Source organism: Lutzomyia longipalpis, chromosome 4 (assembly GCF_024334085.1).
Source record: "Lutzomyia longipalpis isolate SR_M1_2022 chromosome 4, ASM2433408v1".
In the NCBI taxonomy this organism is placed as follows: domain Eukaryota; kingdom Metazoa; phylum Arthropoda; class Insecta; order Diptera; family Psychodidae; genus Lutzomyia; species Lutzomyia longipalpis.
In genome coordinates, this window is record NC_074710.1 from 3,975,664 (window position 1) to 4,002,362 (window position 26,699).

General features: G+C 34.8%; 5 protein-coding genes across 6 annotated transcripts in view; 1 reads left to right on the top strand and 4 right to left on the bottom strand.

Annotated features, from left to right (window-relative positions):
• Positions 1 to 12,654, top strand: part of LOC129795731 (40S ribosomal protein S10b-like) — a 575,051-nt gene extending 562,397 nt beyond the window's left edge. Inside the window, exons 1-4 of one of the 2 annotated variants that reach the window (XM_055837210.1) lie at positions 11,699 to 11,779; positions 11,988 to 12,195; positions 12,267 to 12,507; positions 12,580 to 12,654. In XM_055837210.1, the coding sequence (XP_055693185.1) occupies positions 11,996 to 12,195; positions 12,267 to 12,507; positions 12,580 to 12,615 (477 nt within the window). In that variant the 5' untranslated portion in view covers positions 11,699 to 11,779; positions 11,988 to 11,995 and the 3' untranslated portion in view covers positions 12,616 to 12,654. Of the gene's footprint in view, positions 1 to 11,698; positions 11,780 to 11,987; positions 12,196 to 12,266; positions 12,508 to 12,579 lie in introns of those variants that run through there. The other variant, XM_055837209.1, reaches the window with a different exon arrangement.
• Positions 654 to 9,671, bottom strand: LOC129795451 (toll-like receptor 7). The gene has a single exon (XM_055836732.1). The coding sequence runs from the start codon at positions 8,767 to 8,769 to the stop codon at positions 4,864 to 4,866; it is 3,906 nt and encodes a 1,301-aa protein (XP_055692707.1). The 5' UTR covers positions 8,770 to 9,671; the 3' UTR covers positions 654 to 4,863.
• A 5,467-nt stretch (positions 12,655 to 18,121) lies between the features above and the next one.
• On the bottom strand, positions 18,122 to 20,531 carry LOC129795743 (general odorant-binding protein 56d-like). The gene is made up of 2 exons (XM_055837223.1): positions 20,397 to 20,531; positions 18,122 to 18,567 (listed from the first exon to the last, which is right to left on the bottom strand). Exons 1-2 carry the CDS (start codon positions 20,445 to 20,447, stop codon positions 18,217 to 18,219), a joined length of 402 nt encoding a protein of 133 aa, XP_055693198.1. The 5' UTR covers positions 20,448 to 20,531; the 3' UTR covers positions 18,122 to 18,216.
• Positions 20,532 to 22,196: 1,665 nt separating this feature from the next.
• Positions 22,197 to 24,022, bottom strand: LOC129795568 (probable cytochrome P450 6w1). The gene is made up of 3 exons (XM_055836962.1): positions 23,687 to 24,022; positions 22,802 to 23,559; positions 22,197 to 22,740 (listed from the first exon to the last, which is right to left on the bottom strand). The coding sequence occupies exons 1-3, from the start codon at positions 23,995 to 23,997 to the stop codon at positions 22,307 to 22,309; spliced, it is 1,503 nt and encodes a 500-aa protein (XP_055692937.1). The 5' UTR covers positions 23,998 to 24,022; the 3' UTR covers positions 22,197 to 22,306.
• A 791-nt stretch (positions 24,023 to 24,813) lies between these two features.
• Positions 24,814 to 25,882, bottom strand: LOC129795745 (general odorant-binding protein 56d-like). The gene is made up of 2 exons (XM_055837226.1): positions 25,731 to 25,882; positions 24,814 to 25,349 (listed from the first exon to the last, which is right to left on the bottom strand). The coding sequence occupies exons 1-2, from the start codon at positions 25,779 to 25,781 to the stop codon at positions 24,999 to 25,001; spliced, it is 402 nt and encodes a 133-aa protein (XP_055693201.1). The 5' UTR covers positions 25,782 to 25,882; the 3' UTR covers positions 24,814 to 24,998.
• Between the last annotated feature and the right edge of the window lie 817 nt (positions 25,883 to 26,699).

Consider the following 26,699-nt stretch of genomic DNA (forward strand, 5'->3'; position numbering starts at 1 on the left):
GACTTAAGATTCCTTAAGAAAGACTTAAATTTTCCGAAGATTCTTTAAGTTTTCTTAAGAATGTCTTAAGTTTCCATAATTTTTTAAAGATTCATTAAGAAAAACTTAAGAATTTCTAGGAAAAATTTTAGATTCTTAAGTTTTCTTTAAGCAAATCCTTAAATTTCTTAAGTAAATGGAGCAAAATGCCTTTTTTTTAATGATTTTTACAGCCTGATTCAGCCTGACTGAAGAAATATTAAGTTTTTTCTTAATGAGTCTTAAGAAATTTTATGAAAACTTAAGTCATTCTTAAGAAATCTTAAGTGTGTCTGACTAATGAATTTCACCCAATATTTAAGCAAATGGAGTTATGTTGATTTCTGGATATGTAGAAAAATACCCAAATTATGTTTTTTTTTTTTTTTCTTAAAAAAAAGTTATAACTTTTTTTTTATTAATATTCTGAAAATTAAAACTCACTTCTTATTTCTGAAAGATACAATTCCATTTTGGACAGTAGTAAAATACAAATTTCCCCAACAATGTTCCAGCCTGTATAAAAATTCCAGCACTCAAAAAGACGCAGAAAAAGTAGAAGAAGATATTTCGTGGCAATAAAAAAGCGATGAAAAAATCCTTCGAGGAGGGGAGAGCACAATAAAAAGTCATAATTTAGATTTTAGATATATATACTGTAAATATATTTTAATGTATAATATGTAAAAAATTAGAGACAAAAAGAGACTTGAGTAATTTAATGTATAATGAGTAAATTCTTACAATGTCTTTTCTTGAAAGTTTCAATTAAAAACTATAAGAGACCCTTAAATAATTTCTCTTTATCTCTTTTAATTTTTTTTCTCTTTCTTTTCATTATCTAATGTAGTTTTTTTTACACTAATTTTTATCATTTACCTATTTACATTAATTAATTGAGAAGCTTTTTTTTACACCATTTATTTACATCTTCCTAACTTCTGCCTTCAATACTATTTATTTTTCTCATTATAGCCACATATCGATGCGGTTTCAAGCACGTTTTTTTTTTACTTATTTTCTTTCAGAGTAAAATCTCTATTTGAAATGTATCAGTCAATTGATTATGTCACAACTTGCTTATCATGCGCTTTTCATGCTTTTCTTTTATTTGGATAATTCACATTATATTTTATTTAAATGCTATTACACTGTTTCATTTTTTTTTCACATTTAACAATGAATCATGTCCTCCCACCACATATCGGCACATTCAATTTTATTTTTATTCACAAAGTTCATATTTGGAGCAGAAAACATCGATCCTTGCAGGATTTTCCATTGAGTTTTATTTATAAAAAAAAAGTAGAATATGTGCTTTATTCATGAATTTCATTTTGCTTTTAAATCAAATAAAATGGAATTATTTTCGGGAAATTAATTGAATTACTTTTAGTGTGAACTGCAATATCACTTTTGATTCTATAAGGAAATAAAATCAAAGGGGTGTTCATTATTTACTTTGTTATACTTTTTTTTTACCTTTTGAATTTCTTTTTTAGATAAAAAAAAAAAGATTTAATAAGTTTTCTTTTAAACCATTTTATTCAGAGAAAAATGAAAATTTCACAAAGGACGTTATACAGAACGAAGTTAATTTCTTCCAATAAAGTTTTTTAATTTTTCCTTTAAATTTCTTAGAACTTTTAAAGAAGACAATATTTCCCAATAAAAAATTCAGAAGTAAATAAAAATGTTCTTTCGGCATTTTCACAAAGTTTTACTATTTCGCATTTATCTTTTCTGCTATTCAAAAAGGGGATAATGTGAAGTATTGTAATTTAAAAAACTAACTCCATACATTGTGCATAAAGTCCTCTTTTTATACAAATGAATACCCCAAATTAAGCTTTCAATTTTATCAGAAAATAAACTCAACGATGAGAGAGAAAATTTCTTTGAATAATATATGTTTTTACTATATTTATACGACTAAAGGGGTGAATAGAATCACAGGAAAAGTTTCTTTCCTATTTTAGAGAATAATTTATTTATTTTTTAATTAGTCTCAACAACCGTTAAAATAAAAAAAAAATGTCTTAATAAATTGAGAAAAGAAAGTGACTCGATTCACCCTATTTTCCACTTGATATTTATACTGTCTTTATGGTAACCAAAAATCCAATCATATCAAAAATGCATCAATTGAATTATTATAAATTAAGCATACGAAATGAGCAAATTAAAATAAATATTTATGTTTGAAAAGGACACAACACCACAACTTATTTTCCATATAATTGTTTTGTTTCAAGAAGTCTATCTTGTGTATTTTTTGTCTCTTAATACATTGAAAATTTCTATTGTTATAAATGTTTCATTTGTCAAAAAATGAATTGGGGTAAAAAATGAAAATAATTCGAGGAAGACGAAATTGACCACAGTGGCCATGTCAAAAAAATATTTTTGTATGAATTATTTAGGTTATGGGATTGATTCTCTCAAAATTATTTTTTCTTTGTCATTTGAAAATTATTTGTCCATAATAAAATGAGATTTTTATTTGGCAGAACTTCTATGGTCAAAGTGTCCAATTTTGTCCTTCACATAAGTTTTAAATTTAAATATAAAATGCATCTTTTAAATTAATTTCTGTTCTGGTAAATTTTTACCTTTTTTAACTCAATTGAAATGCGATAAAAATTCTCTTTTGTTCTATTTCTTTATGGAAATCGGAGTATCTTTAATGGAAGTATCAAATAAGGTGAAGAACATAAAAAATGCATAATGCTAAATTGTAAATAATAAATAGGTTTAGCATGAAAAGCACCCCTCTTGCACAGTTTTGCCCTGTCATCATTGAGTTACATTTGGCCCTTCACTTGTGCTCGTACATCATGGTGGAAAAGCCATGCAATGGCACCCTCCCCCTTCTTCGCATGTACAGCAACATTAATGCTATATTAATGCAAACACCGAAATTTATTATTGATTTCCTGTCTCGTATTAAATACACAAATCTCATAGATTATGTATACACAAGTGTTTACCATTTACACCTTTGATTCTTTGTTTTAAATCAACCCCCGGAAAATCCAACTCTAACCCCTGTTTGAAGTGACCCCACCGCTGACACCAATTGTATACACCTCCCTATGTGAAATGAAATAAATTTTTTCTCCATTTGCATTCGCAAAAAACTAAGCGTTGTGATACTTTTCAAATACATAATACACGGTAAACACTTTGGAATGGATTCTTGGTGTGTCTTGAGATTGGCTCAAAATTGATATGTTGTGTAAGAGATTTTAATATCATAGCAATTACATAATACATTATTGTAATGTCTTTCACTCCCCGTGTATGGCTGTCTTTTTTCGCCATCACACAACTTCTCACAAGTAATTACATTAAATTGTGGAATTTCGCTGTATGTTGTTCTTTGCACACACTTAAGGTTCTTCTTTTTTTCCAAGAAGAAGAAAAAAAAAGGTGGTGTCACACGTCAGGATCAATGGGTTCTAGTGTCTGACAGTTGACAGTTAGAAGAGAGCGTGAGAAGTGACATTAATATTTTCTCGCAAATTAAGTTTATGGCGAGAAAGCTAATTCTATGCTTTTAAGTTTTCTAATTTATATTGTTCACATTGAAGAGCTTTATATCTGTGTACGTAAACTCCATTAATCCAGAACTATCATTATTAAATCATAAAATGCATGTAGTTGACATTAACCTAAAAAATCTTCTCAAATAATTTTCTTTATTCCAAATAAAGAATTCTTCTCGATTTCCTCTGCAGATTGCAAAAGAAACAATTGAGGAATAAGAATGAAAAATCTTTGGTGAACTTTTCTGAATCCTGATGGTTTAAAGGGTTAGCGCAAGTGTGAAGAAGATTTTCTATATTGAAACAAAATATTTGAATTATTTAGCTTAATTTATAAACAGATAGAACAGTTTAATTGAAGATATTCCTTCTCATTTTTTTTTTTTTAATTTTAACGTTCTATTCATTACATACCCATTCCCAATTTCATCCACATATTAGGCCTTTTTATTTTCTCTACAAATCCCTTCGTTAAAAAAATCAATAAAAGCACCAAAAGAATTTTATCAAACTAACGTGTGACGACACCCTAGGAAAATTGGAAATTCCTCAAATAATCAAAGTTTTTCACAATCAAAAAAAAATCCTGGAAGGAAATAATAAAATTTATTTATCACAATTATTAATTCCTTTCAATTGTTACGAATAAATTAATTAAATTACAATTATTACGTTTTTTTCCTTACAAATTGTATTTTTTTCTCCTCTCCATTTACTCATTTCTTCCCTCTTTTTCTCTCTTTCTTCCAAATGCAATTTCTCACGCCTTTTTAACCCCGTCATTATGGTTTTTTTTTTCAATGAAATTAAGGTGTTCCAGTATGAGCTTATTTCCCTTATGTCTATGATAGCTTTTTTTATATCAATATAAGTTCTTTTTGTTTTAGTTTTTACATTTTAATTACCACTTTAAATATTTCTTCTCTCTCTCTCTCTCTCGTTTCGGTCTATTATTGTATTAATGAAGGTATATTAGGTCTTGTCCAATTTTCTCAGTTTATTTACATTTACACGTGGAATTGTCACCAGGAAAAAAGTCATTAACTTCTAAACTCAACCGCTCGTGTTTCTGCTTCCTCTGTCTGACTCACCTCAAATGGCTCAAATGTTAGTCAGGTGGGCTATTATGTAGAAGTTTTTCTAACTAAATGAAATTTTCTTACTTATCAAAGCAGTTGAACATCGAGGGTTTTTTCTATGGGGGGTGGGGGAACTCTTACACTGGGTTGTGCTTGAAATGAGCATTGAAGTGAGATAGTCTTTTACCTTGGTGCCGATGGCTGGAAGCTGGAGTATTTCACACGAGGTACGCCTGGACACGATGATCATGCGGTGGATGATGGCTATGGTTGCTACTACTGCGCCACGTGAGCCTATGCACGTCCACGACCATATTCTCCCGATCGAGGGTACTGTAGTCGGAATCAATGCTGGAGTAGATGTGCTCCGATGGTGGCCTCTGAGAATTCTCCATGTGCACCTGCTGCATAATCCCATTGGGTAGATGATGCGGATGATGTAGGAGGGCTTTGCGCATCGGACGCGGACTTGGTGTAGCCGTTGTGGCGGATGAATAATTTGGATCATCACCATCTGGACAGTAAGCTGGTGGTGGGGCTGGCCGGAAGACAACACCCGGACTAGCAGGTTGTTTAATGCGCTCATGATGGTCTAGAGTGTAGTTATTGCCCCGCCGTTGAATACTTTCCGCTGGTAGGGCATACCTCAATTTCTCCGTGAATTGCTGCTCCAGCCTCTTAACCCTCCGAACATTTGTCGTTTTGAGATATGGCAAGAGCTCACAATCTGCAGCAGCATCCAAGAAGACATCACTCTCCTCGATAATCACCAACTTATACGGGCGCCCCTTAACAGACTCATGCACCGCGTGACGCACATCAATTCTACTCCATTCAGTCTGAAGGAAATTTGGACTAATCACCAAGACAACACGTCGGGATGCATGAGCTGCTTCCAATAGCTGAAGATACGTTGCATCCTGTACGAGATCACGATGTTGCACACAGAGGCGCAACCCAGGGCGACCACGTTCGAGTTCTGGCGCCAATTCCCGCGTGACCCATTCACTATCCTTCGTACTGTGAAGCACCAGAGCATCATATAGCTTTTCAGTCTTCTCACATCGTGCCCCAGTCACGCGTACACCATACTGTGTGAAGAACCACACACGTACGGGTTCGCGAAAGATATAGATGAGGGCCAGGAGGAGGATGAGTATGGTAATGACGGCACAGCCAATCATGAGGGGAATGTAGTTTCCGAATACACTGTCATTCATCATGGAACCGATAGCGTAGAAATCACTGCAAATGGATGTGGCATTGAGGTCGAGGGTGCGCTTAACCCCAGTGGGGTCAATACAGTAGATATCCTGGGAATCCTGAATAATCACCGCATTGTCCGCAACGAATGCCGTGAGCTCCTGGAGGTTGCGACATTTGCAATTCCATGAGTTCCGCCCCAGGGCAAGGGAGTGGAGGTGCTGAAATTGAGGTGTCTGCAATTGCCACAGTGGAAAAGATACAAGTTGATTCCCATCAATGCGAAGCACACGGAGAGCACGGAGTGGCTCCAGGGTGGCATTGGTCACCGTACGTAGGCGATTATTTTGCAAATATAGCTCACGCAGATTAACCAAATCATCGAATTCACTGCCCTGGAGGGAGCGTAGTTGATTGTCACCAAGATGGAGAATGGTGAGGGCGGTTAGCCCGGCAAATGTACGATTGTGCATAAGGGCAAGATTGGAATTATTTAGATAGAGCACCTTGAGATTTTTGCGACCGAGAAATGCGTGATTCTGCAATTCCTCAATGTCAGCACCATCGAGATAGAGCTCTGTTGCATCCATTGGCACCTTCTTCAGCAACTCCCGCCCATGACGTCGCCCACCACCTCCGCAATCCACAACATTGGCATTCCATGTGGTATCATGGAAGCAGGTGCAATTGTTGGGGCATGTCATCTCGCAATCGCACGCATCGAAGTCACAGCAGTGGCAAAGAGCAAAACAGTGGGTTTCGTAGCGACAGAGAAAGTCCGAGGATGACAGGGTGGCCACGGACCTGATGGCTGGTCCGCGTCTCGCATGGGGCATGAGACACGCCACATTGGTCAAGTCCATTATTCTGGGGTGCTGGCGTGTCGTGAGGTTGTTAATGCGATACAGCCAGTCCATTGAGCAATCGCACTCTAGTGGATTGCCACCGAGATAGAATTCAGGTAGGGGGCGGGTATCGGGTACAGGTGCCAAGCGGATATTGTGCATCTGCAGTGTTGCCAATGCATTTGCGTACAAATCCACCCTTGTTAGATTTGTCTTGTCCACAAATGTATTCGGATGAATGGTCTCAATGAGGTTGTTGTTGATGAAGAGCAACTCAATACTATTGGGTATGGCCATTGAACTAATTTCCGTGATGCGATTGTGACTTGCATCGAGTGTCTTTACGCGTATCTCCTCTTGGAGTTTGTAGTAGTTCCGCAATGCTTCAATGTAATTCGCATGAATGTCCAACCATTTGAGATTCTTCGGGATGAATGCATAGTCAAACCATACGAGGTGATTTTCGGACAAATTGAGCCACAGCAGGGATGCGAGGGTGGCAAAAATGCCATTAATGTCGCTGATGAAATTCCTATCGAGTCGTATAGCTTCCAAATCGGCATTCCTATCGAATGCCCCGCGTTCAATGCTCTGTACACGATTCTTTGCCAAATTGAGCACACTGAGTCGTGGTAAATCCCAAAACATACCTCTCGTAATGTTCCCAATTAAATTGTCAATCAACCGGAGACCGGTGAGTTGCACCAAATTCCGGAAGCTACCATTGTGGATGGATGCTATTTGATTTTCACCCAAATCCAATGTACGGAGCATTGATAAATTTTGCAATGCCACCGGCACCTCAAGCAACTGATTGGAGCTAAGATCCAACTCCTTGAGGTCGGAGCAATTCTTGAATGCATTCACTTCGATCACGGTGATTAAATTGTTGTTGAGTGTCAATTTGGACAAGACGTAGAGACCATTGAATAGCTTATCGTCAATTGTGTGCAGACGGTTCTCGGCGAGATTGAGTGTGTGCAAATTGTATAGTGGCAGAAATGCATTCTCCTCAATGTGCCCAATTGAATTGTTACGCAAATTCAGTATTTGCAGGAAGAAGAGCTCCTTGAATGTGCGACTATCAATACGTGTGAGGGCGTTATGGGCTAAATTTAGAATGATGAGCCTTATTAAGCCGGCAAACGTGCCATTTCCAATGTGATGACTAGACAGGGAATTCGAACTGAGATCCAATACGAGGAGTTGCTCAAGTCGATGGAATGTACCCCGTGGGAGGGAATACAGTTCATTGTGCTGCAAGTGAATTTCACGAAGCTCACGTGATCCCGCGAAAACACCCTCAGGCAGCGTTTCCAGATGGTTGAAACTCACATTGAGCACCTTTAGGGAGCTCAGCCCAATGAGACATTCACTCGATAAATCGGTGATGTTGTTGTGCTGAAGGAAGAGCTGCTGAAGGCGCCTAAGGCGCGAAACACCCCATCCCTCTGGGATAGCCTGAAGTTCATTGTAACTCGCATCGAGAACATGAAGGTCCACTCCACCGCTACATTGGGACTCCGGGGCGAATCCCAAATTCTCAGCGGAACGTATGCGATTGGAAGAGAGATTGAGGTGTTGCAAATTGTTGAGGGGACACAGGGTACCCTCGGCCAAGTGTCGGAGATTATTGTGACTCAAATCAAGGTATTGGAGATCCTTGAGATCCACTAAGGCATCAGGCCGGATGTCGAGTGTCTTGCCAGGTGCCCACACATAGTTGTTCGTTCGCACTGTTAGTCTTTTGAGATTGGATAGACCATCGAAGGCGTGCACTGGCAACTGCAGGAGCTTACACGACTCCATTGTGAGCTCAGTGAGTGTCTGGAGGCGACCGAAGGCTCGCACGGGCAATTGGGATTCAAAGAGAAATTGCTCATTGCATCTGATATCGAGTCGTGTTGTGCCCTCAGCACCGGCGAGGTCCACACCCTGTCGCTCCAGGCGGCGAATTGTGCATGTTACTGCACTACCATTCCTATACTCCCACGAGCACTGTGCCCCAATCTCAGCGGCATATCCAAGGAGCACCACAAACCATGCCACAGCCAAATACCTGGGCATTGTGGACATAAACAGTCCTTATAAATTCTTCGTTTGCTTCGTTGATTTTACAAATGCAACGATGGGGAACTTCCGATGCATATATACACACGGAATACGTCTCAATTCATAACTAATTCACAGACTGGTCTTCACACCACTCACATGGAGATTATAGGAGTGCTACATATTTTAACTACATACTTCCGGCATTGCTCTTTTCTCTCTCTCTCTCTCTGCACTTCTACCCCGTTCACAACAACTATATGTAATTTGGTCGGTGTCTCTCTATGATATATTTTTATTTTCTTCTTGCCCAACCAATCACATGCACATAGCACTTAAGAACTCCTTTTTTTCTTGTATTCTTTATTACTCCAAAAACTTTCGACGCAACTTTATGTGCCTCCTAAACTCTTTTTTTTGCTCCCTCTACTAATTTAATTAATCTCACATCCGTGCGCACTCTTTATGTTGGTCAACACAATTGCCAAGTAGTCAGTAAAACTTCTTGGAGGTTTTAGGCACGAAAAGCAAAAAAAAAAAATTCCAACAACACAAACACTATTTAATTGCTCTTTTTTTCTCTCAACTACTCCTGTCCAAAGAAATGTTGGCAGTATTGGTGGTCAAATGGGGAGTAGCACACACAGTATGATATAGTTTCTTCGCAGGGGGGCAGATATCACGGGAGAAGAAAAAAAAAATTTTCTTCTTGCTATTTATGTTGTTTCACTTTGTCATTGAATGTCCAATGGTATCCTGTGGTGGTTGTTGAATGAAGAATCACTCTTGGGTCACACACCACCATTTCCACGGAATACAGTCACAGCACTTTGGTACATTGAGTGCGCGCGCGAAGAAAATTTCTCGCTGAACTACAATGCGTCTGCATCGGTTAACGGCTAAACTCCAACTGTTGTGTCGCGATGGTGGTTGATTGTTAAGTGTCGAGGCAGTCGAAGAAAGAACCCACTGACTATCGAGCATATGCTCATTGCTGAAGAATTTACTCCCGAATGGCACTTCGTTGCTCTTCGATTCACCTTCGTCTTATGCTAGTACCACGCGTGCAGCATAAAAATTCACCACACCTCATACCAAATTCCCCACATAAATATTTTGTCTGCATGTGGAATTGAAGCAGAAATTTTTGCGTTTATTTTGACGACAATATATAGTCTGAGGGGGTTGTCGTTGGGGGGAGGGGGTTAATTTAAAAAGAAAAAAATTCTAACTGAATTTGCAGAAAATTCCTTCTTATTTTCATGCTGAATATATTTTTTTATTAATTTTCTCATCCCCAAACTCGCAATTTTCCCTTTAATGATGAAAATGAAGCATGCAAAGGACTTATATACTCAAATAACAATAAATTATAATATGAGAAGTCATAAAAAGATACTCCTCATCTCAATTTTTGATTTTAGCACCGCTTGCACTTCTCTCCCAAAAAATTCACCACCCCATACACCCCATCTGTCTCACAGCGGCCACCGGCATGGGGGTGGGTGGGTGGTAAAATGGAAAAGGGGGATGGGGGCAGGAAGGCGGCCAGAAGGTAAAAAAGAGGAGAACTTTTCCACCAACTTTCAAGGATGCTGAATATGTAATAAAACGCAATCGTATTACAGAAAACAACCCCAAACCCAAGTGCCTCTTCAGCAGCAGCAAACCCCCATCTTTCCCCCATCCTCTCGGGGTGTCTTCCAATTGGGAAAAATGTAATCATATTGAAGCCGTAAATAAAGGCTGAGATTGCTGAATCGTTAAATCCTTTTTCCCTTCTCGCAGCATTTGGCGGCAAGAAAGAAAATAAAACAAATTTTTCTCCACCCCCAACGGTTTTTTTTTATATATTTTATAATTTTTTTCTTCTATATTCAAATATCTTCCCTTTTTTTTGGTTTTCCCATGTGAGCTTGTCCAGTACCAGCCCACGATCACAGAGACGCCTTGAGCAGAAGCCCCCTTTTGTGGTTCAATGGGAAGTGAAGGAGGGATGATGTAGGCAAAAAGGAAACAAGTCCCCTTTTAGAGAAGAGAAAATTATGATTTAAGAGGAACTTGTAGGCCACATTTCAATCCGCAACTTTTAGGTTCTCCATTTCTAACTTTCACAAGACCAAGGAGCGAGTTATGTACACTAAAAGGCAGAGAGTATTTTGGTTGAAACTTTTTAATTACAACCTCAACTTCTCCACCCACACCCACAGAATCCCCCAAATTTGTCTTAAAGGTTCTCCGCACACGTTTTCAAGGCAGAATCTTCCCATACTCTGTGTGGATTTGTCATGACAAATCAACCATGAAAAGTTTTTTACCAAAATAAAAAGAAAATCCTACAAGAACATTTCACAAATCTTTCTTAAAATAATAATAAAGTCTAATGAAATGCTGAATAAAATCAAGGACAAGAGAAAAAAATTCAAAACATTTAAAGAAAATAAAACAATTTTTTAATAGGGTATTTGAATTTACTTTTAATTAATTTAAATCATAGTCTGTCGTTAAAATATTTTTTTATGTGGTTTTTCCGACGCTTTTATCAATAATTTCTTTCCGGATTCTTCGTCGGCAAGAAGAACCCGGAAAGAATTTTTTTTTAAATAAAAAATACAAACATTTTATATTAATGAAAAAAAAACTTTTTTGTAAAAAAAAATAAAGGATGTTGCGTCTGTTGAATTTATTATAATTAAAAAATATTATTTTCAACTAAAAAACTGAAGAAATAAAAACAAAATGAGTGCCACGAATTTTTAGTTAAAGACTTAAAATTCTACATCTTTATTTTTTATTGTTTTTCTGATTTTTTTTACATTGATTCTAATAATTATCCTAATTAAATTTTTTATATAAAAAAAATAATAAATTGTATATTTTGCGTAACATAGTTCATGTGAGAATTATGTTGTTTCTTATGCTTCACTTGTTTCACATTTCAATGAAACATGAGCTTCATATTGAGCTTCTGCGCTTTCCTTCTTGTTTTCATTTTGATGTAGAAGCATTGACTTTGGTACACTTCAACAAAAAAGTAAGTAATTTATTTAATTTCTTGCTTAAAATTATTTTACAAACAAAAATCTAAAAAAATTTTGAAAATTTTTTATACACAAAATATTCAAATATTAAAGAAAAAGTTCTTTTTTAGAAGTTTCCGGCATTTATTCGAAAAATGAGGTTATGAAACTAAAAACTAAACTAATTTTTTAAAAGTTTTTTTGGTCTTTAATTTATTCTAGCCCATACAATGTTTATGCCAAAGCAACATCGAGTCACCATCTATGAGTATTTATTCAAGGAGGGTGTTATGGTGGCTAAAAAGGACTTCAATGCCCCAAAACATCCGGAACTCGAAAACATACCCAATCTGCATGTTATTAAAACAATGCAATCCCTTGAATCTCGGGGTTTAGTGAAAGAACAATTTGCTTGGAGACATTTTTACTGGTTAGCGTTTTTTTCCGATTTTTCTTATCCGTTTTATCTATTTTGTGAATATAATTTATGCAATCTTGCAGGTATCTCACTAATAAGGGTATCGAATACCTCCGGACATACCTTCATCTACCACCGGAAATCGTTCCTTCGACGCTTAAGCGAACCGTCCGGACAGAATCTGCACGTCCACGCTCAACAGCAGCTCCACGATCTGAAGGCTCCAAGTTCCATGAAGACAGATCCTCCTATCGTCGAGCTCCAGCTGGTTCCGGACCCGATAAGAAGGGTGATATTGGACCTGGAGCTGGTGATGTGGAATTCGTAAGTTTAACATTTCTTTTCTTCTACAATATTTTAAAACTTAATCAATAACTTTTTTCTTTTAATTTTTAGCGTGGTGGATTTGGTCGTGGTAGTCGTCCACAGTAATTGTGTAAATTATTACTACTCTGAAAAATAAAATTACATAATCCGGAAGCATATTTTTGTTTTTTTTTTATATTTGTTGCACAAAATTTTACATAACAAAACTTAATATTTCCATTCATTTTATGAGAAAATATTAAAATAACCTTAAAAATAGACATGTAGGAGCATTAGAAAATCGTTAATCGCGTTGGTCTAGCTCTAATAAGGTATATGAGAAATTCTATTTATCTATTTAAAATAAGAATTTTCAATTTTTTCCTTAAAGTTCAGACAAATTTTTCACTGAAATCAGTTTTTTGCATTTTCTGGCTCTCCTGTTGATTTTAGAGCAAATCTGAATGGATTTTTGGGTCATCCCGTACCCGCAGGTTCGTCGATGAGCCTGATCGATATGTACCAAAGCGAAGTTTCAAATGCAAAAAATAAGAATTTTCAATTTTTCCCTTGAAGTTTAGACATATTTTTGACTGAAATCAGTTTTTTGCATTTTCTGGCTCTCCTGTTGGTTTTAGAGCAAATCTGAATGGATTTTTGGGTCAACCCGTACCCGCAGGTTCGTCGATGAGCCTGATCGATATGTACCAAAGGGAAGTTTCAAATACAAAAAATAAGAATTTTCAATTTTTTCCTTGAAGTTTAGACAAATTTTTCACTGAAATCAGTTTTTTGCATTTTCTGGCTCTCCTGTTGATTTTAGAGCAAATCTGAATGGATTTTTGGGTCATCCCGTACCCGCAGGTTCGTCGATGAGCCTGATCGATATGTCCCAAAGGGAAGTTTCAAATACAAAAAAAAAATACTTAAATTCTTAAAAATTCTTCTCATGCGCTTTAAAAACTTAAATTTTCATACTTTAATTTTTCGACCTCTCGCGGTTGTATTTCGAAGCAGCAATATTCTAGGCAAATATTTTCTCAATAGAACTATGTAGTACAACCCAATAAAACTCAAAATATTGTTAAAAAATTAAAACTTTTAGATTTATTTAAAAAAAAATTTCTTTGCGATTTTCTTTAATTCTCAATTGCACAAATTTTGTCGCACAGTGTTGCAAGTCACCTAAGTTTTCTTCTTGTTTCTCATTAAAGTGCATTTCGGTATTAGAAATTTTCTCATTATGAAGTTAAATGTAATGACGGAACTCAATCCTCTGTGCTGTAAGAGGAGCAATGTCCTGGTGGGAAAATTGGTTCATCTTAGTGATAATTAATGTACCTCATAGAGAAGATTGAGCATTGGAATTTTCCTATCTAAATTGCAAGTTTAATTGAGCTATATAGGTACCGATAGATACTATGTACGCATCCTCTATGCACCGCATTCACGTGTTGTATTCACACACACCTTTCACACTTTAACATCAAAAAGCTATTTTCCACCCCATTTGAAGTGCGTTGAGGTGAATTCTAGCTTGGGGGTGCTTAGTGGAGGAACAAGCCTTTATGCATGTTCATCATATTGTGCTCTCCTGTGTATTTGGTGTTTTTTTGCCGCAATGTTGTGTAGGAGGAAGGAAGAAACTTTCCTGAGATTTTCCCCATCACTTTCACATCTGCATATGCGGATAGGGAAGGTGGATGTGGCTCTATGTGGGTGGAATGAATTCTACAACATCTTTGGGATTGCCTTGGGCTCAATTCAAAAATTATGAGATCCTTATGGGGTATATTTTTCACTTTTCTCATCCTCGTACAGTCAAAAAGCTTTTCTCGCACCAGGAAGAATTTAACCTTTAAATTAATTGAATTTTTCGCCAAAATGATTTTTTTCTACCCTTTTGTATTTCAGAAAAATATAATTCCTTCTCAGGGATAAATAATTACCCACAGAGAGAGCTTTTATGCTTCTCCGTAAGTAGGGGGCATTGGTCTTTAATGGAAATTTGCTCAAATTGGGGTGGAAAAAGGGAAATTTTCATCCAAAAACTTTCACATGTAAAACTCACATTTCCAGACCATCTCAATTTTTTTCCTATTCCCCACCCTTTAACCCCCTCTTGACCCCATCATTTCTCGTCTCATTCTTCTATTAGTACACATAAAGTTCCACGAGAGAAATGTAGATGTATGTAGGTAGTAAAAAGGAACTTTATAGATTGGATTATGGATTACTCTCCCTCTCTCTTGCTCACCCATCCTTTTGATGCTGGGGAAGAAGGAAGAAATAAGTTTATGCCAAAACATACACATGGACCCAGAGAGGACCATTCTTCGATATATGCGAAACTTAACAAGCATAAGATGAGGCAAAAGAAAAAGCTCAGGGATGGGGTGTCTCAGGGGGAAAAACGAGAGGCTCAAAGCCCCTTCTTTATGTGAATCTCCTACTTGAGAAAAAAAAAAGAGAAAGCCATAGTCCTTTTGTTCAGGAGCAATTCCTCTTGGAGTTTTCTTGGGCAGCACAACCAATAATAAAGCCAATACGACCATCAATGGCATATAAAAGTTGAAATGAAGGAACCAATCTAATTAGACTACTTTCGCTCTTTTGAAAAAGTTTTTCCGGGTAATTTTCTGCTTGATGCACATTGAGATTTCTCATGTTTTTTTTATTTACTACGGGATCCGTGTAAAAGAATTTCCCAGATTGTTATTCATTTAAAGGCATAAATTCTCTCAATTCTTATTTTATTGATTAAAACGATTTAAAATTATTTCAGGAATAAATAAATCTTATTGTTACGGCCGGGTACAAGACCGTGTATGTCCTGTTACCGTGTACAAAATCTTTCAAAGTTATCAAAATCCTTAAGATCCTATATAAGTAATTTAAAAAAAAGCCTTGTTTACGTCGAGTAATACATTAATTAAAATTGCAATACCGTAAAATTGAATAATTACGCTGCGTGTAAAAAATTACATATGTACTGTCTAAAAAGTTTACCCAGCTGGTCTATATTTTTTTTTCAAATTTTGCTAAATAATTTCCTCACAAGACTAACTAAAAATATAGAATGATGACGTCACTGTTTACATATTTTGTTAATTTTTTCTGCCACCTTTCCCCAGCTGATTTGGAAAATGGAAATTTTCTTTGACAAATTTTCTTACTTTTTTACTCATTTTCATGAAATAAAATATTTTCTTTATTTGTATAAAGAGATTTCCTGTATAGAAACAAAAATACATGAACTCCTTTTAAAAAAAAATCTTAAACAATTTTTTACATCGTATAAAAATTTAAAAAAATATATTAGTAGACGACTTCAGAAGTTCAGTCTTTAATTATTTTTCACCTATTTCCAGACATGAAAGGGTTAACTAATTCACTTATTTTCAATCATTTTATTCCTTAAATTATTTTTCTTCCTTTTTCTTGCAATTTTTGCGTAATTCAGTGTTTCCTACAGATGTTATAAATTGCCTACAAAATCAAAAGATTGCAAAAACCAAGTGCGAAGAAAATTATAAAATCCACACCAAAAGATACATTGAAATGGCAATAGAAACCAAAATTTATCAATCGATGTTTTAGGAATAAATTATCCTCTATGTATATAAACAAAATATATTGAGTCTGTGCCATGATTAAATACAACTTTGGTACTTTGCGGCAGCATAAATCATGTGAATTCGGTGGAGAATGCTGAAAATTTATTGTGCGACAATGGCAGGAATAATAAATTCACAGCAAATTTTGATCATTTGAAAATTAATGGTCAATTTTCTTGGGTTATTATTGAGTGTTTTCCCTTTATCTAATATCTCACAAACAAACATGAATTGAATGGTGTTCTCTCCACTCATGGCTTTTCGGAGAAGGGCCTCCTCCTTTGTATATATTTACTTAAAACACATGACAAAAGCAGAGAGACCTTACAATCAAACTAATGCTTTCTTGTATGAAATATTGGGGATTGCAGATAAACATAATTTATGTAAAAGTTCTCTGTGAAAGTTTATTTGCCACCATCTGCGAATGTTGGATAAATTCTATACAACGTTCTCGAGCAAAAATATCCACTTTTATAATTTTTATGTAATTAAAAAGTTTTTACTCTATATTTAATTCATTAACCACACTTGGAAAAAATTTTTATAGAACTCAAATAAATATTGTCAATTAGAATTTAAATAGAAGAAGATTCAGTTAAGAATGAGAGTTCATTAAAATTTTTATACAATATAAAATATTTAAGGAGTCGTTAAAGAATATTCAAATGAAAAGGAGTTTAGTCTCTGTTGCATGGGAAAATTCTTAATTCGAGAAAACATTCGGGATATGGTTAATGGAAGATTGAAAAAGAATAAGGACTAGCCATAAAACCTTTCCAGTTTTTTTTCCATTGGAATCATCAGGGAAAAGTTAACAATTTGTTCGAAATGTAAAAAATGACGTCACCCTTGACTTTGCCACTATTAGTGCATGAAGCTTGAGAGCTTTTGAGATTTTTTATTGTTTGTGTTTATTATTTATTTTATTATTTGTTTTGTGAATTTAACAAGAAAAGAGCACAACAGTGACGTCATTTTTCACGTTTTTAGAGCTTTTTTTTTAGCTTTCCCCAGTTTATCTTACAATTATTGGAAAGCAGAATTCTGCTTGTCTTAATCTCTTTATAATCCTTTCTAAGACTATAAGCATCTCCTAATTGTTCTCTTAAATAAGGATTTTATTTTCCTTCAACCATGACTAAACTCATTTAAAAAAAAAATCTTTTCAAAAAACATGGAAAAAGTGAAAAAAAATCAAAAGTCTAAAAGAATGAAAAATGTGAAACAAACTACCCACAAAAACTACAAAAAAAAGTCATTTAGAAAGAAAATTCAATTTTCAATTCCTTTCTTTTTCTCCTAAATTTTTTTTTTTCAAAATGCTTTTAAAACCAATTCTATCTAGCAATTTTCTCCCATTTTACGACTCTTTTACTGCAGCATTTTCTAATCCACATGGGGGGCGAGAGTTTGCCTGCTGGGGCCAACACAATAGTTTGCTCTTGTGCCCATAAAGTTCAATTAAGGAGTTAAAGTTGAATTTTGCAATATTTGCACCAAGTTGGGTAAATTGATGGTGTCCTTTTATCAATTTGCTTCTATTAAAAATTCAAATTCAATTTCCATTTGTGTGACAAAGTGTCTTCTCCCACCCACATAGTCCCCTTCCCTTCTAAATGAAAAATACATGGTTTGGTCAACTTTACTCGCTCAGTGCACCTTCAGCCCTTTGTTTCATGAGCTTGACTTTTCTGCCTTGGCTTGTGGATCAAAGTGAATATTTTGTCTAACTTTGCCGTGTGCTTTGAGGAAAAAGGGAATTGTTTCAATTTAAATGCTGCACAATTGTTTAATTAAAGAACAAACGTAATGCAGACAAGAGGTATGTTAGCTTTCATATAATGTAAATTAATAAATAAAAAGCCATTTGTGGTAATTGAAGAAGGAATGACGGAGGCCTAGTTTTTTTTTCTAGGATAAATTGAGAGCTTGGATCATCTATATGTAGGTAATATTTTCTGTAGTCTGAGACAAAACTCTTAAGAACCCCAAAAGAAATAAATAAAATTACCTTTTATAGGATTGAACAGTAGTTTTTTTTTCTTTTATTAAAACAATTAATACTTCAGCACTCTTTTAGGCATAAAAACGGTGGGGATGTATTGTTCTACAGGATCTCAGCACGAGCCTCAAAGGCGCACTTGTAAATCTTGAAGGCGGTTTCGCATTTTCCAGCTCCAGATTCACCTTTGCACTTTTGCACCATCTGGCTAACCTTGCTGGGATCTGCCTCACCCTGGCTGAGCTTATCGGTTGTCACCTTCTCCTGGAACACACCTTCGGCATTCATGAAGCCAACCTTCTTGAAGAAGCAGTCCACAACGCATTGGGTCTTCTCGTCAGCACTGGCAAAGTCTCCCTTTCGCACCTGAGCAACTTTGTCCAAAGTCACACCATTTTCCTGGCTGCACGACACAAGGACTTCCTGGGCCTTCTTTCTCTGCTCATCAGTGACGGCCTGGAAGATGATTTTTTTTTACGGAAATTAGAATGATGAAATTTATAAAGCAATCAAGGGTAAGTTTGTGTCAATTTTCTATGTATTTAAAAGCTATAGGGGAGAGCGGGGTTAAAAAAGTCACTTAAGGGTTTAAAAAAAGCTCAAAATATCATATTTCCCAAACAGATAAAGCGAAATGTTTAGCTCATTTCTTTAGGAAATTTACTGCCCTACAACTCTTTCTCAGATCATTTTGTTCTATCTAGCTAGGAAATATGATATTTTAGGCTTTTTCTAAACCCTTAAGTGACTTTATTAGCCCCGCCCTCCCCTATTCTTATTAATTTTCGCCTGAGAAAGAACTTGTTGTCTAAAATTGCCTACAATTACTACAATTAAAATAAATTCATAATCAAACTTACAATTAATTATCAGATTATAATCAATTTTATTTTTCAATTTACTTTCTCCTGTAAATTTTCTATTGAAGACTTTGGATTAGATTAGATTTCCTACTAGTTTTCTATTTAAAAATGACCAAACTTACCCTTAGTTACGGTATTTTGAAACTTATTGGTATATTATTAAAGAAATTTTTTTCAAAATATATTTATGGATGATTATTCGAAAAATTTATCTACACTTAATAATTTATTTTTGATTTAAGAATTAATTTTTATGATAATATAGACTACCCGCCAAAAGTTTCCGGGCAAGCAAAAATAGCGTATTTTTGAAGGCAAATTTCAAGTGGCTGTATCTCCGGCTGTGAATAACCGATTTTCAAAAATGGATCAGTTTTGGAAAGGTACATTTCTCACCTTTCCAAAACTGGTCGATTTTTGAAAATCGGTCAACCCGTTATTTTTTGGCAGCCATTTTGGTAAATCTAGGCAAAAATATTTTTTTCACAATTTTACTTTTCACTTTGACCTTTTGCATCTCGGCCGCTAGTGTACCGATTTTGACAAATATAGTATCGTTGGAAAGGTAATTTAATTTCCTTTCTAAATCTGATAAATTTTTTAAAATCGGTCAAGCGGTTCAGTCGTGACAGCCATTTTAGTGAACCACCTTTGACTATATCTCAGCCTGTGGTTGACCGATTTGGACAAACTCGGATTCAAATGGTAGTTAATTATTAGTTAGAATTCTTTATTCGGAGTTGAATCTATTGAATGTTGAAATAAACTACCTATCTAGATTTACAAGAAAAAAATAAAAATAAATAGATCATTTGAAGCTGATTAAAAATAATTCTTTTTCAGAAAATCTCTGTATATTATTGCATTTTCATTTCGGAAAGAATGAAATTTTAGCCTATCCTCCGGGACTGATCAGTCGTAAAGTCCCAACAAGCTTTTTGAGGAATAAAATTTTCTTTTAAAGCAAAATCTTGTTATACAAAATTACAATTAAAATTCGATTCATAAAATTTAAAAGGAAGTTTTAAAATATTCCAATAATTATCCAGATAATTTTTGCTGCGAGGCTCTTAACGTTAGGCCATTCCTTATTCAATTCACGACAGCTTCCCTTTTATTTAATAATCTCTTAAATTCATTTCCTTCTCCATTTCAAAAATGAAAGTGAAAGGAATATTCAGAAATAAATCATCTATCAAGATTGCTATAAAACTGGAGATATGCAATAACACAGTTCACATAAAATATCTAAAGGAAATCGTAAAAAAACACTTCCGTTTTATGATTTTCCATTTAAAAAAAATCAATAAATATCGCACAAGAAAATTTCTTGACTTTCCCCAAGAATTTTCTGAGTTGAAAAATATTTTTATAATTAGAAAATTTGGCACTTTTGTTGCTTTTCTCTTGGGTTAAACTTACAGCGGCAATTGTGAAGCAAACAAGGAAGAAGAAAGCTGATGTGAACTTCATTTTGGGAGATTGATTTTAAGTTTTTTCTTTGAGAACAAACTGAGGAACTTCTTTTGAACTTTGCTTTAGCACTGGCAAACTCAGACTGAATACCTGCTAAGCTGGCGAGCTTTTTATACTCATTGATCGCAGCATATGAGATTATCCCCCATTGCGGATGAACTTTAGAATCATACCTCCCACCACATAGAATTCTAAAACAATCTGCAAGCGCGCTCGTAAAACTAAACATCATTAGCACGTTATACACCTCTTTTTTTCCTCCATAAAATGGGCATAATTGTGCGACTGGAAATATGAAGCAAGGAAAAAAAGCACACCGTAGACCCTTGAACTCTAAAATCCACTCATGAGTCATGAGATTGTAAGATTTGTTACATAATAAATCGGTATACCCCGGCGCTTTGGTAAAAAAAGAGAGTCTCATGCTGGCCACAAAAGTGGGCAAAGTGCAAAGTCAATCGCAGCAGCCTAAAAAAAGCTCCTGAAAGCTCTCACAAAAAAATCAAACTTATTATTTGAATTCTTATTAACTAATTATAACTCAAAAACCTTCGCCGAAAAACATCTTAAAATGTTTTTTTACATAAAAAATAAAATTCTCGTGGGAATCGTCAAAAGAGATCACCCCTCACGCAAGAAATGCGTGAATGCAGAAAGAAAAAAAAAATGCAAAGTTGTCTTCATTAAATGCAAAATGCCCACAATTAACTTCCAATAAAAGTTCTCTTGAGCTAAAAATTCTAAATTTAAATATCATTGTGAAAAAACTCTCTTTTCTGTGCAGAAACCCAATAAAGTAAGGTTGAAATGGGGATTTTAAAATGCAATTAATCACATTGGGTGTCTCGTTTACCATGTAGACAACATTAAGTATGTGTCCACCAACGAGGGTCCCCAATCAATGCGCAAAGGAGGTGCACCGAGATCAATGAGATCAGCATCAAATAGCACACGCAGCTATTTAGAGGATAAAAAGTGAAAGTTGAGAAGTAAGAAGTTCAAAAATGAGAGCTAAGTTGCAAAATTCAATTTATTTTATACCACCGAAGAAAATACTGAGGGGCTTACAAGTCCCAAAAATGGATGTTCTTTTGAATTCATTGTAATTTTATAATTTTCTATTAAAATTTTTCTAATTCTATTTCCTTTCCCAGGTCCAAAATATGTAAAGGAACGTGGCCCAATTCCGACATCCTTAAGGGTGTTTTTAATCCAATTTTACTTAAAACCGATACACCCGATAAAGCTTTAAATTTAGAAAGTCATGGGAGTTAAAAGAGCATTAAATGGGCTTTAAAATAGTACCAAATTTAAAATTATTGTTTTATGTTTTATACCATTTTTTTTCTCACTCTGTTCGGACCTTTAGATGTCAAAATTAGGCCACGTTCTCCTAATAATTTTTAATATTCGTAACAAATTTTTCTACATTAAGGGAATGATAATTCCTTAAAAACCTTTCAACTTCTTAGTCTGACCTTTAGCTAAAGCTTTCCCAACATGGGTACCTAGCCCTTTGTTGGAATAGCTTTTAGTTTGAAGCACGACACGCAAGCCCAATCATCGGCAATAAGGTGAGGTACATATAGCTTTGGATTGAGATTGATTTGTAAAACTTACATTTTGAATGTATCCATTAGAAAATCGGAAACTTTATAAAAAAAAAATTAGAGCTAATGAAGGGAACGGTCACTAGCCCCTCACGGCGTATTAAGGCGTTTAACAAACAAAATGAAAAACTAAATATTTATTCTTTTTATTTAAAAGATCTATTTAAACATGTTAGGTTAGGTAGTCATTTATTAATTTCCAAAACACCTTTTCAAAAACTTTAAAGTATTAATAGGAAAAAAAGGCTAAATTCGTTTAAAATTCATATAGAGTGGTTTCGCGGATTTAGTGACCATAGCTCTCTTGTCGAATTCAATAAACTTTGGGGTTCTCTCAGTGGCTTCAACCCTGTAGTTGCGTAGAATCGTGATGAGTGCCATTTTCACCATTAAGTATCCAAATCTCGATCCGATACAGTTCCGTGGTCCAAGCCCAAAAGCCATGTAGGTGTATTGATCGATTGAATCACGATTTTCGGGACTAAATCTTTCAGGATTGAACTTCAGGGGATCTGGAAAGAATTTTGGATCTCGGTGAATGGAGAAAAAGGGAATGTATACGGACATTCCACGCGGAATTTCAAATTTATGATGGGGCTCCAGTGAGTAAGAATCAGCTCCTTCTGGTGGAGTGCAAATTCTATCCAAAATTGGTCCCGCTGGATACATTCTAAGAGTTTCTGCAATAAAAATATTAAGCTTTATGAAACAATAAAAGAAAATTCGATTAAAAAAAGAAACCTTGAACAACACAATTGAGATAATCCATTTCACTGATAGTCTCGTACTGAACTGACTCATACTTCTTCAGGTAATGCTTAATTTCATTCCTGAGCTTCTCTTGAGCCTCAGGTTGTCGTGCCAACTCATAGAGGGCAAAAGCTATTACAGATGAGGAAGTTTCATAGCCAGCAAGAAGGAAAACAGCAGCCTGTGCCACAAGAGTGTCTCCTTTGAAAAGTTCAGGATCTTCTTTATTCATACCAATAAGGGCATCTATAAGATCATTGTGTTTTCCCCCACCCTTAATACGTTCCTGCATCACGAAGTTTATCGAAGATCTCAGAAAATCATTCGTTTCCTCAGAGAAGATTTTCATTCGGAAGAAAATTGCCAATTCCGGTAGAAAGATACATATAGCCGATTCTATCACGCGCTTCCAATGAAAATCAAAACATTTATTGGCTTTCCTGTAGAATTCCCCATTCGGATTGAGGAGACTGTTGGCCTTTACACCAAAGGCACTAATTGCAATTGAATCAATTGTGAAGGTTGCAGCCAATTGTTTAACTTCATACTCGCGACATTCACCACCAATCTCAGATGAAAGCTTCTCATTAAGAACATTTGATACATCCACAACGAGGTGAAAGAAATTTTTGAGTTTTCCAGTCGTTAGAACAGGTGAAATTTTTGATCTAAGAGCTTTCCATCGTTGACCTTTAACCACAAACAGGTTATCCCTACCAATTATATCGTGCGCGTCGGAATCTGAGGCTCTGCAAAAGAATTCACACAGAAATGCTTTCATTTTATGAAATGAAAAATCTCCTAAAATCAGAATTTAAGGACTTATTGAGACTTTTTAAATTTTTTTTAAAATAAAATCACCATAAAATTCAATACCTGTCAACAAAATACGCGAAATCCTTCACAAGGATATTCTTAATCAATTCTGGATGACGAATAATCAATCTTGGCTTGTGGAAAAAGTAAAATCCGGTGATAGGGTCATCTTTGAACTTTCTGTCATTGTAGATATCATAGAAGAGATCCACGAAACTCTTCTTCATCGTCAAGCAGTCTTTCAGGGCACCAATGAATGGAGGTCCTGAGATGTAAGATACTCCATTCTTCTCCCAGTAGAGCTCTGATGATCTCTGCCACCACCAGATCAAAGCTCCAATGCACAAAATTATTCCCCAAATCCAATACATTTCACTGTTTAAAGGAGTTTTTTTTGCGACTGAGGCCTAGCTAGAGCAGCACAAAGATTTTATAGTAATCTTAATCTTAATAAATGAGTTTTATTTTATTCGAATTGGTTTGCTCATATAGATAAAAAAAAAGTGTAACGATTGATAGCTAAGAAATTATTATATTGGGATTTGCAAACTGATTAGACGTTTGTGCTATTTATTGAGTCGAAATATTTCGGTAATCTATACGTAATAAAGCATTTTTATAAATTTATTATCTTTTGTGAAAATTTTAATGAAAAAATAGTTGTTGAGACGCTATTGGTCTGTAAATGTGTGCCCCGTTCATGTACATAAATGTACAATATATGATTAGAAATTATCTTAATGAATTATTGGGCGAAGATATTGAATCATATTCTTCGATCAAGAAATCCTCAAAATCATTGAAATTTCAAAGATTTCTTGGTCACAAAATAGAACCCATTGTCCTTTATTTGGGCAAATTTTGTTTTATCATTTAAGCGCTTCTTGCGGCCATTTTTTGGAACTTAAAATGTTTTAAGCAATTTCAGAGCCTTATAAAAACCTGAGATTGATCTGATCTATATCGGTCAAGCCGTCCTCGAGATGTATGTATCTAAATTATACTTTTTTCTCGATGCCGTCATATGTGCTAAACGGCTCTGGCGATTTGTGAAAGTGAGTTATTTATGAATATTTGTCACTAAGGTCTAACTAAAAAAAATTTTAAACTTACGTTTGCCATGGAAATAGTTGACAGCATTTTAAAATGCGGATAGCAGCCATATTGGATTTTGAAAGAAAACTCACATTTTTCACATTTTTCAGACATTTTTTTTATTTATTCATTAAAAATAAAAATATATAACTGTTACATATTCTAATTAGAACATTTAACCCTTTAATGACTCCTATAAAAACAAAAAATATATTATTTTGAATTAAAAAAAAAAAGAAGAGCAATAAAATCACTAAAAAATATTTTTTTTAATCCTTCAGAAAATTGGACCAAATTCCCTGAACATGCATGAGAAGATATTGAAGGCTTTCTCACAATTTCCAGATCCAGTTTCATCTTTGCACTTGTTAACAGCCTCAGGTGCTTTAGGGGAGTCAACACCACTCATACTAATTGCCGAAATGGTAAAATCAGGCTGGAAAACTCCATCAGCGGTCATAAACCCGGTTTTCTTGAAGCCACATTCGATAACACATTTAACTTCCCCATCAACATTGTCAAAATTTCCATCCCTGAGTGTCATCACTTTATCTTCTGATATACCAACTTCTGCGGAACATAGTGCTAAAAGTTGACGACCTAACTCTTCTTTCTCCTTGGGAATTACCTATAAAGATAACAGATAAAATATATTTCAGATAGAACTTTAAAGAATTTTCTAATTAGATACTTTATGGTCACGAAAGGGTTAAAAACTTTTAGTTTATGATTTTTATTTCCAAAACAAACGAATCTTATCGATGAAATTTTATTTTGGAAAACATCCATTGAAGCACAGAAGCATACGCTCTTTATACATTAAAGTCAAAAATGAAGTACAATGAGGGCGTGGTTTATGTTTTTACGCTTTTCTTGATTTTTTTTCTTCAACTGATCCTAGTTGAAAATGCTAATTTTTGGTTTTTCTTGACCACTTTCAAAGATTGTGCTATGTTATGGCACGAACTAAAAATGAATAGTCTCCTTAAGATTTTTAATTTAAACTCACAGCCGCATTTGTAGCGTAAATGAGGAATAAACAAATAAGCAGAAACTTCATTATTCTAATGAATTTTGTATAATTCTTTAAGTAAAAATATCAAGAAGAATATCTTAATTATCCAGAAGGGTTCAGACACAGGCACTGCTAAACTTGAACTGAATCCAATGCAATGAGAATTGACTTTTTATAAGAAAGCATCGCAACGTTCTTTGATAAGCAAATTTTATTTGAAATTCTAAAAAGCATTAAATTGCCGATATCTCTGAATTATTATTTATGCATATTAAAATTCTCTTTTTTTATCAGATTAATGATTCATTCGAAGAAATAAATTGAGGAAAAAAAGGAATTTATTAATAGAAAAAAATCTAAAGGATTTTATTCCAAAAATATCAGATAGTTGATATTTTGTCAATCCTGCCGGTTTCCTGACAATTTTGTCAGTTTTTGAAAATAATAAATTCCGAATAACCATAAAATCATGCCAATTAAAAGCCCCTTTGGAAATTTTCTATGGCAAATAATCTTTAATTTTATTATCTCTCTCTAAGCTCCCTCAACTTTCTCCTCCAAATTACAGAATTTATGCTAAATTGGCTGAAAAAAAAATGTAGTAAGACGTCCATAAGCTCATTAATTTAGCTCCTTACCTCAACTATTTTTCTCCTGCGCACATCGCCAATTTTTCGCGGTAAAATCTCACTGCATAGAGATTTTTTCTATGTGAGAATTAAGAATAAATAGGCAGTTAAACACGGTCAATGCCAATTGCTCATTATGCAGCATTTTTTTTTTTTGCTTTCGCGCAATTCAAGTTCATCGTCTCAGAGAGAGAAGTTATGGTGTGCAAAAGTAATCCAGTTGTGTGCACAAAGTACCCATCAATTTACTAAAGGAACTTGAACTTGATTTATGGAATCAATGCGTGGAATTCTCCTCATTCCATACGCAATCGGAAGTACACAAGTATCGAGC

Excerpts from the sequence above, each read along its gene's own strand:
- LOC129795745 (XM_055837226.1), bottom strand. The coding sequence starts at position 25,781 with ATGAAGTTTCTGCTTATTTGTTTATTCCTCATTTACGCTACAAATGCG. Across the intron at positions 25,350-25,730 it reads TTTACGCTACAAATGCGGCT|GTAATTCCCAAGGAGAAAGA; the intron begins GTGAGTTTAAAT and ends TTATCTTTATAG.
- LOC129795451 (XM_055836732.1), bottom strand. The coding sequence starts at position 8,769 with ATGTCCACAATGCCCAGGTATTTGGCTGTGGCATGGTTTGTGGTGCTC.
- LOC129795743 (XM_055837223.1), bottom strand. The coding sequence starts at position 20,447 with ATGAAGTTCACATCAGCTTTCTTCTTCCTTGTTTGCTTCACAATTGCC. Across the intron at positions 18,568-20,396 it reads TTTGCTTCACAATTGCCGCT|GCCGTCACTGATGAGCAGAG; the intron begins GTAAGTTTAACC and ends ATCATCTTCCAG.
- LOC129795568 (XM_055836962.1), bottom strand. The coding sequence starts at position 23,997 with ATGTATTGGATTTGGGGAATAATTTTGTGCATTGGAGCTTTGATCTGG. Across the intron at positions 23,560-23,686 it reads TTCGCGTATTTTGTTGACAG|AGCCTCAGATTCCGACGCGC; the intron begins GTATTGAATTTT and ends ATTCTTTTGCAG. Across the intron at positions 22,741-22,801 it reads TCTCAATTGTGTTGTTCAAG|AAACTCTTAGAATGTATCCA; the intron begins GTTTCTTTTTTT and ends TTTTTATTGCAG.